The following is an 8,147-nucleotide window of genomic DNA, read 5'->3' as shown; positions in this document are numbered from 1 at the left end:
TATTTATTGTAGGGTCTCCCCAAAACAAATCTGGATGATTATGTATTGTAGGGTCTCTGTGAACATCATCCCTCTGACTTGTTGATGTAGGGTCTTCCCAAAATACCCTGACAGTTTGTTATTGTAGGGTCTCCCCAAAACAGATCCTGGCGCTTATTTATTGCAGGGTCTCCCCAAAACAGATCCTGGGGCTTATTTATTGTAGGGTCTCCCCAAAACAGATCCTGGCGCTTATTTATTGTAGGGTCTCTCCAAAACAGATCCTGGGGCTTATTTATTGTGGGGTCTCTGTGGACATCATCCTGCTGGGTTATTATTGTAGGGTCTCCCCAAAGCAAATCTTGATGCTTGTTTATTGCAGGGTCCCCGTGGAGATCACCAGGCTGGTGTGTTATGCAGGGTCTCCGTGTGGATCATCCATCTGGTTTGTTATTGTAGGGTCTCCCCAAAACAGATCCTGGGGCTTATTTATTGCAGGGTCTCCCCAAAACAGATCCTGGGGCTTATTTATTGTAGGGTCTCTCCAAAACAGATCCTGGGGCTTATTTATTGTAGGGTCTCTCCAAAACAGATCCTGGGGCTTATTTATTGTGGGGTCTCTGTGGACATCATCCTGCTGGGTTATTATTGTAGGGTCTCCCCGAAGCAAATCTTGATGCTTGTTTATTGCAGGGTCCCCGTGGAGATCACCAGGCTGGTGTGTTATGCAGGGTCTCCGTGTGGATCATCCATCTGGTTTGTTATTGTAGGGTCTCCCCAAAACAGATCCTGGGGCTTATTTATTGTAGGGTCTCTCCAAAACAGATCCTGGGGCTTATTTATTGTAGGGCCTCCCCAAAACAGATCCTGGGGCTTATTTATTGCAGGGCCTCCCCAAAACAGATCCTGGGGCTTATTTATTGCAGGGTCTCCCCAAAACAGATCCTGGGGCTTATTTATTGTAGGGTCTCCCCAAAACAGATCCTGGGGCTTATTTATTGTAGGGTCTCTCCAAAACAGATCCTGGGGCTTATTTATTGTAGGGTCTCTCCAAAACAGATCCTGGGGCTTATTTATTGTAGGGCCTCCCCAAAACAGATCCTGGGGCTTATTTATTGTAGGGCCTCCCCAAAACAGATCCTGGGGCTTATTTATTGTAGGGTCTCCCCAAAACAGATCCTGGGGCTTATTTATTGTAGGGTCTCTCCAAAACAGATCCTGGGGCTTATTTATTGTAGGATCTCCCCAAAACAGATCCTGGGGCTTATTTATTGTAGGGTCTCCCCAAAACAGATCCTGGCGCTTATTTATTGTAGGGCCTCCCCAAAACAGATCCTGGGGCTTATTTATTGTAGGGCCTCCCCAAAACAGATCCTGGGGCTTATTTATTGTGGGGTCTCTGTGGACACCGTTCTGCTGGGTTATTATTGTAGGGTCTCCCCGAAGCAAATCTTGATGCTTGTTTATTGCAGGGTCCCCGTGGAGATCACCAGGCTGGTGTGTTATGCAGGGTCTCCGTGTGGATCATCCATCTGGTTTGTTATTGTAGGGTCTCCCCAAAACAGATCCTGGCGCTTATTTATTGTAGGGTCTCCCCAAAACAGATCCTGGGGCTTATTTATTGTAGGGTCTCCCCAAAACAAACCTGGATGATTATGTATTGCAGGGTCTCTGTGAACATCATCCCTCTGACTTGTTGATGTAGGGTCTTCCCAAAATACCCTGACAGTTTGTTATTGTAGGGTCTCCCCGAAGCAGATCCTGGGGCTTATTTATTGTAGGGTCTCCCCGAAGCAGATCCTGGGGCTTATTTATTGTGGGGTCTCTGTGGACATCATCCTGCTGGGTTATTATTGTAGGGTCTCCCCAAAGCAAATCTTGATGCTTGTTTATTGCAGGGTCCCCGTGGAGATCATCAGGCTGGTGTGTTATGCAGGGTCTCCGTGTGGATCATCCAGCTGGTTTGTTATTGTAGGGTCTCTCCAAAACAGATCCTGGGGCTTATTTATTGTAGGGTCTCTCCAAAACAGATCCTGGGGCTTATTTATTGTAGGGTCTCCCCAAAACAGATCCTGGGGCTTATTTATTGTAGGGTCTCCCCAAAACAGATCCTGGGGCTTATTTATTGTAGGGTCTCTCCAAAACAGATCCTGGGGCTTATTTATTGTAGGGTCTCTCCAAAACAGATCCTGGGGCTTATTTATTGCAGGGCCTCCCCAAAACAGATCCTGGGGCTTATTTATTGCAGGGCCTCCCCAAAACAGATCCTGGGGCTTATTTATTGTAGGGTCTCCCCAAAACAGATCCTGGGGCTTATTTATTATGGGGGTCTCTGTGGACACCGTTCTGCTGGGTTATTATTGTAGGGTCTCCCCAAAGCAAATCCTGGTGCTTATGATCCACCAAAACAGATCCTAGTGCTCGGTTATTGGAGGGATCTCCACGATGGCTGGTGCTCATCCAGCTGGTTTGTTATTGCAGGGTCTCCCCAAAGCAGATCCTGGGGCTTATTTATTGTAGGGCCTCCCCAAAACAAATCTTGATGCTTGTTTATTGTGGGGTCTCCATGGAGATCATCAGGCTGGTGTGTCACTGCAGGGTCTCCGTGTGGATCACCCAGGTGGTTTGTTGTTGTAGGGTCTTCCCAAAGCAGATCCCGCTGGTTGGTTGTTGTTGTGTCTTCCCGAAGCAGATCCTGGTGCTTATTTATTGTAGGGTCCCCTGTGGGGATCACCCGGCTGGTTTGTTGTTGCAGGGTCTCCCTGTGGATCACCCAGCTGTAGGATCTGTAGGATCTGCCCAAAGCAGATCCCGCTGGTTTGTTGTTGCCGGGTCTCCTCAAAACGTCCGGCTGGTTTGTTATTGTAGGGTCTCCCCAGAACAGATCCTGGGGCTTATTTATTGTGGGGTCTCCCTGTGGATCACCCAGCTGCTGTTACTGTAGGATCTGCCCAAAGCAGATCCCCCGGGTTGTCGTTGCCGGGTCTCCCCGAAGCGGATCCTGGGGCTCCGTCACCGCGGGGTGTCCCCAAGGCCCGTCGGGCTCCTTGCGGTGCTGGGGGCTGGGTCCCCACCGGGGGGTGTCCCGGGGGGGCGGCAGCAGTGAGGGGGGGTGGGGGGGCCCGTGCCAGCCACAGCGCCAGGCCGATGGCCAGGAGGAGGAGGAGGAGGGTGCCGAGGCCGATGGCCACCAGTGCCACACGCCAGCGCCGGTGTCCCCTGCGCTGCTGCCGTGCCACCGCCCGGGTACTGCGGGTGAACGTTGCGCCCTGCAGGGACAGCACGGGGGGTCTATAGGGTACTGCGCCCCGGCTGTATAGGCCTATAGTGGCTGGGGGGGCACTATAGGGACGTGTGGCCCTATAGCACCCCACGGCCCTGTAGTGTCCCCCCCCCCGGGGCTGTATGGCCCTATAGTGTCCGTCCCCCCCCCCGGGGCTGTATGGCCCTATAGTGTCCGTCCCCCCCCCGGGGCTGTATGGCCCTATAGTGTCCGTCCGCCCCCCCTGGGGCTGTATGGCCCTATAGTGTCCGTCCCCCCCCCGGGGCTGTATGGCCCTATAGTGTCCGTCCCCCCCCCCCTGGGGCTGTATGGCCCTATAGTGTCCGTCCCCCCCCCGGGGCTGTATGGCCCTATAGTGTCCGTCCCCCCCCCGGGGCTGTATGGCCCTATAGTGTCCGTCCCCCCCCCCGGGGCTGTATGGCCCTATAGTGTCTGTCCCCCCCCCTCCCCCGGGGCTGTATGGCCCTATAGTGTCCGTCCCCCCCCCCCCGGGGCTGTATGGCCCTATAATGTGTGTCCCCCCTCCTGGGGCTATATGGCCCTATAGTGTCCGTCCGTCCCCCCCCCCCGGGGCTGTATGGCCCTATAGTGTCTGCCCCCCGGGGCTATATGGCCCTATAGTGTTCCCCCCCCCGGGGCTATGTGTCCCTATAGTTTGTGCCCTGCAGGGCTGTAAGTCCTTACAGTTTGTGTCCCCAGGGATCTATGCCCCTTTAGTGTGTGTCCCCCCCTCCTTGCACCTATATGTCCCTATAGTGTGGTCCCCCCTGGGGCCGTGTGTCCCTATAGTGTCCCCCCAGGGCTCTGTGTGCCCCTCCAAGGGCTATGTGTCCCTATAGCGTGTCCCACCCTGGGGCCTGTGTCCCTATAGTGTCCCCCCAGGGCTATATGTCCCTATAGCATGTCCCACCCTGGGGCCTGTGTCCCTATAGTGTCCCCCCAGGGCTGTATGTCCCTATAGCATGTCCCACCCTGGGGCCTGTGTCCCTATAGTGTCCCCCCAGGGCTATATGTCCCTATAGCATGTCCCACCCTGGGGCCGTGTCCTTAAAGTGTCCCCCCCAGGGCTCTCTGTGTGCCCCTCCCCAGGGCTATATGTCCCTATAGCATGCGTCCCCTGGGGCCGTGTGTCCCTGTGGCGTTCCCCACCCCGGGCCATACGTCCCTATAGGTGCCCACCATGCTGCGCAGCTCCTGGGCCCGGCTGTCGAGCTGGCTGAGGTGCCCGTCCCGCTCCAGCGCCCGGGCGAAATTCTGCCTCATCAGCTCCGTCACCTCCTCGGCCTCACGCTGGCAGCGTGCCAGCCCTGCCTGGGGACAGGGACACCGTGGGGACACCGTGGGGACACCGTGGGGACACCGGCACCGGGGGTGTGGACTTGAGGGGGGCTGCAGGGGTGGGCCACCTGGGGGACATGGGGACCACTGGGACACGGGGACTATAGGGAGAGACACCATGGGGACATTGGGGACATGGCACTATGGGAATGGGTGGATGTGGGGACACAGGGACTATAGGGGCAGACACTGTGGGGACATGGGACTGTGGGAACGGGGGGATATGGGGGCACTGGGACCATTGGGGGACAGGGACTAGAGGGACAGGGACCATGGGGACATTGGGACCATGGGGATGTGGGGACACGGGGACTATTGGGATACAGGAACTAGAGGGACAGACGCTGTGGGGACACAGGGACCGTGGGGATATGGCACTATGGGAATGGGGGGCTATGGGGACACAGGGACCATGGGGACACAGGGACCGTGGGGACTTCAGGACAAGGGCACTTCAGGGAAGGAGCCCGTGGGGACACGGGGAAGGCGGGGACAGGCACCGTGGGGACAGGGGTATTGTGGGGACAAGGGAACCTCAGGGAAGGAGACCGTGGGGACACAGGGGCCACGGGGAGGGGGCGCAGGCCGCGTGAGGAGGGGGACGTGGGGACCGCGGGTGCCCCAGGGCGGTGGCACCAGGAGCCGTTGGCACCGGCGGGGGGGGGGGGGGGGACACGGTACGGGACCCCGGCGACACGGGACACACACCAGCACCGCGCGGCCGTGGGGACAGGGCACGGGGGCACGCGCGGGTGGGTCCCCCCCCCCGGGTGCGTGTGTCACCCCCTCTGTCCCCCCTCCCCCCCAGGTCCGTGTGTCACCCCCTCTGTCCCCTCCCCCCGGGAAGCGAAAGCGGCGGCGGAGCCCCGCGCTCACCATGGCCCCGCGGCTGCGGCCGGGCCGGGGGTCGCTGCCCGGGGGTCGCTGCCCGGGGGTCGCTGCCGGCACCGGGGTCGCTGCCCGGGGGTCGCTGCGGGCACCGGGGGTCGCTGCCCGGGGGTCACTGCCCGGGGGTCGCTGCGGGCACCGGGTCGGTGCCCCGGGGGTCGCTGCCGGCACCGGAGCGCCTGTCCCCGTCCCAGCCCGGGCCCCAGCGGCCGCCCCCGGCGGGAGGGACCGGGACCGCCCCGTGTCCCCGGGGCTACAGCGCGGCCGGTGCCGGTCCCTGTCCCCTCCCCGCCCCGCTCGGGGACCCACCCCCCAGCCGTGCCTGTGCGCCGCCGGGACCCCCAGGTCCCCAGATGCAGCCCCCCCCCAACATGTGTCCCCAGGTCCCCCCCCGTGAAATGTGTCCCCAGGTCCCCCAGCCCTGTACCTGCCGGGCCCTCAGGACCCCCCGCTCAAGCCCCCCAGCTGTGGGTCCCCCACACACCTGGGTCCCGCTGGACCCTCATGTCCCCACGTCCCCACCCCCCCCCCCCCCCACTGCGGGCCGTGCCTGGGTGGCAGCGCTGCCACACTGTGTCCTTTGTCCCCTGGCACCAGTCACATGCCTGGCACCGCTCCCCTCCCCTGGCGCAGCGCCTGCCTGTCCCCACGCCTGTCCCCATGTCCGAGTTCCCATCCGTGTCCCCACGCCTGTCCCCATGTCCGAGTTCCCATCCGTGTCCCCACGCCTGTCCCCACGCCTGTCCCCATGTCCGAGTTCCCATCCGTGTCCCCACGCCTGTCCCCATGTCCGAGTTCCCATCCGTGTCCCCACGCCTGTCCCCATGTCCGAGTTCCCATCCGTGTCCCCATGTCCGAGTTCCCATCCGTGTCCCCATGCCTGTCCCCACGTCTGAGTTCCCATCCGTGTCCCCAACCGTCCCCACACCTGTCCCCACCCATGTCCCCATGTCCAAGTTCCCATCCGTGTCCCCATGCCTGTCCCCACCCATGTCCTCACGTCTGAGTTCCCATCCCTGTCCCCACCCATGTCCCCATGTCCAAGTTCCCATCCGTGTCCCCACTCATGTCCTCACATCTGAGTCCCCATCCGTGTCCCCACGTCCCCACACCTGTCTGTAAGAGTCGCTCTACAGAGAGTGACATTGTCTCAACACTGCCAAGAGAGACCTGGAGACGGAACGGTCCTCGTGGGCGCCGGGACCCCAGGACCCCGGGAAGGGGAACTGGTCGGTACCAGTGCGGCGCCGCTCCTGCCACCCGGGACCGGAAGGAACAGCTGGGACAAGGCCACGTACCAGCCGTCCAGAAGATGGATCACAGCCGTGGCCGTAACACAATGCCAGGACACCGCTCCCGGCCTGGAGCCACCCGCCCCTCTTGGGACACCTGGCTGGAGGGACTCTGGAACAATCCATGGCCCAGGGGAGGAGCAGGGCGCGCTGCCCGGCATCAAAAGGTGCTTTCGTAGCGGCTGGGCTCTGGAGATCTTCCCCACCAGGGATCACGGCGAGCGGAAGGGCCGGCGGGACCGGCCTGGGACCACAGGGACACCTTGGACCCGTGGTGGCCGCCGTAATCCTCTTCCTTCCCGTGCTACGTCACCGCTCACCCGCGCTCGGCCTTTCTACCCGGCGCAGCCGCCTCGCGGGCGAGCAACAACCCTGCGTGGCGGAGGCGTAACCCCCCGCGGGGCCCCGGAGCTGTGCGCTCGGGGACCGGTTACCGGGCCGTCACCACGAGTCCACCGAGTGGACCGTGACACTGTCCCCATCCATGTGCCCACGTGTCCTCATGCCCATCCCCACCCGTGTCCTCATGCCCGAGTCCCCATCCGTGCCCCCACGCCTGTCCCCATCCGTGTCCTCATGCCCGAGTCCCCATCCGTGCCCCCACGCCTGTCCCCACCCGTGTCCTCATGCCCAAGTCCCCATCCATGTCCCCACGCCCGAGTCCCCATCCGTGCCCCCATGCCTGTCCCCACCCGTGTCCTCATGCCCGAGTCCCCATCCGTGTCCCCACGCCTGTCCCCACCCGTGTCCTCATGCCCGAGTCCCCATCCGTGTCCCCACACCCGTCCCCATCCGTGTCCTCATGCCCGAGTCCCCATCCGTGGCCCCCACGCCTGTCCCCATCCGTGTCCTCATGCCCGAGTCCCCATCCGTGTCCCCACGCCTGTCCCCACCCGTGTCCTCATGCCCGAGTCCCCATCCGTGTCCCCACGCCTGTCCCCATCCGTGTCCTCATGCCCGAGTCCCCATCCATGTCCCCACGCCTGTCCCCACCCGTGTCCTCATGCCCAAGTCCCCATCCGTGTCCCCACGCCTGTCCCCATCCGTGTCCTCATGCCCGAGTCCCCATCCGTGTCCCCACGCCCATCCCCATCCGTGTCCTCATGCCCGAGTTCCCACCCGTGTCCCCACACCCGTCCCCATCCGTGTCCTCATGCCCGAGTCCCCATCCGTGTCCCCACGCCTGTCCCCATCCGTGTCCTCATGCCCGAGTCCCCATCCGTGTCCCCACGCCTGTCCCCATCCGTGTCCTCATGCCCGAGTCCCCATCCGTGTCCCCACGCCTGTCCCCCATCCGTGTCCTCATGCCCGAGTCCCCATCCGTGTCCCCACGCCCGTCCCCATCCGTGTCCTCATGCCCGAGTCCC

At 61.5% G+C, this 8,147-nt stretch overlaps 2 protein-coding genes across 2 annotated transcripts; one reads left to right on the top strand and one right to left on the bottom strand.

The window, feature by feature from the left end:
* Positions 1 to 322: 322 nt before the first annotated feature.
* On the top strand, positions 323 to 2,762 carry LOC121082078 (the record flags this gene model as incomplete). Its single annotated transcript, XM_040581416.1, has 3 exons — positions 323 to 517; positions 712 to 1,472; positions 2,735 to 2,762. Coding segments are annotated over 3 exons (984 nt in total), but the record flags the coding sequence as incomplete, so codon positions are not given.
* Positions 2,459 to 5,779, bottom strand: LOC121082080 (vesicle-associated membrane protein 5-like). The gene is made up of 3 exons (XM_040581418.1): positions 5,477 to 5,779; positions 4,442 to 4,573; positions 2,459 to 3,248 (listed from the first exon to the last, which is right to left on the bottom strand). Exons 1-3 carry the CDS (start codon positions 5,477 to 5,479, stop codon positions 2,901 to 2,903), a joined length of 483 nt encoding a protein of 160 aa, XP_040437352.1. The 5' UTR covers positions 5,480 to 5,779; the 3' UTR covers positions 2,459 to 2,900.
* Positions 5,780 to 8,147: the final 2,368 nt, after the last annotated feature.

This window comes from Falco naumanni, unplaced genomic scaffold (assembly GCF_017639655.2).
Source record: "Falco naumanni isolate bFalNau1 unplaced genomic scaffold, bFalNau1.pat scaffold_261_arrow_pat_ctg1, whole genome shotgun sequence".
Lineage (NCBI taxonomy): Eukaryota > Metazoa > Chordata > Aves > Falconiformes > Falconidae > Falco > Falco naumanni.
The sequence above is the reverse complement of the archived record's forward strand: the minus strand, read 5'-3'. Positions and strand labels throughout refer to the sequence as shown.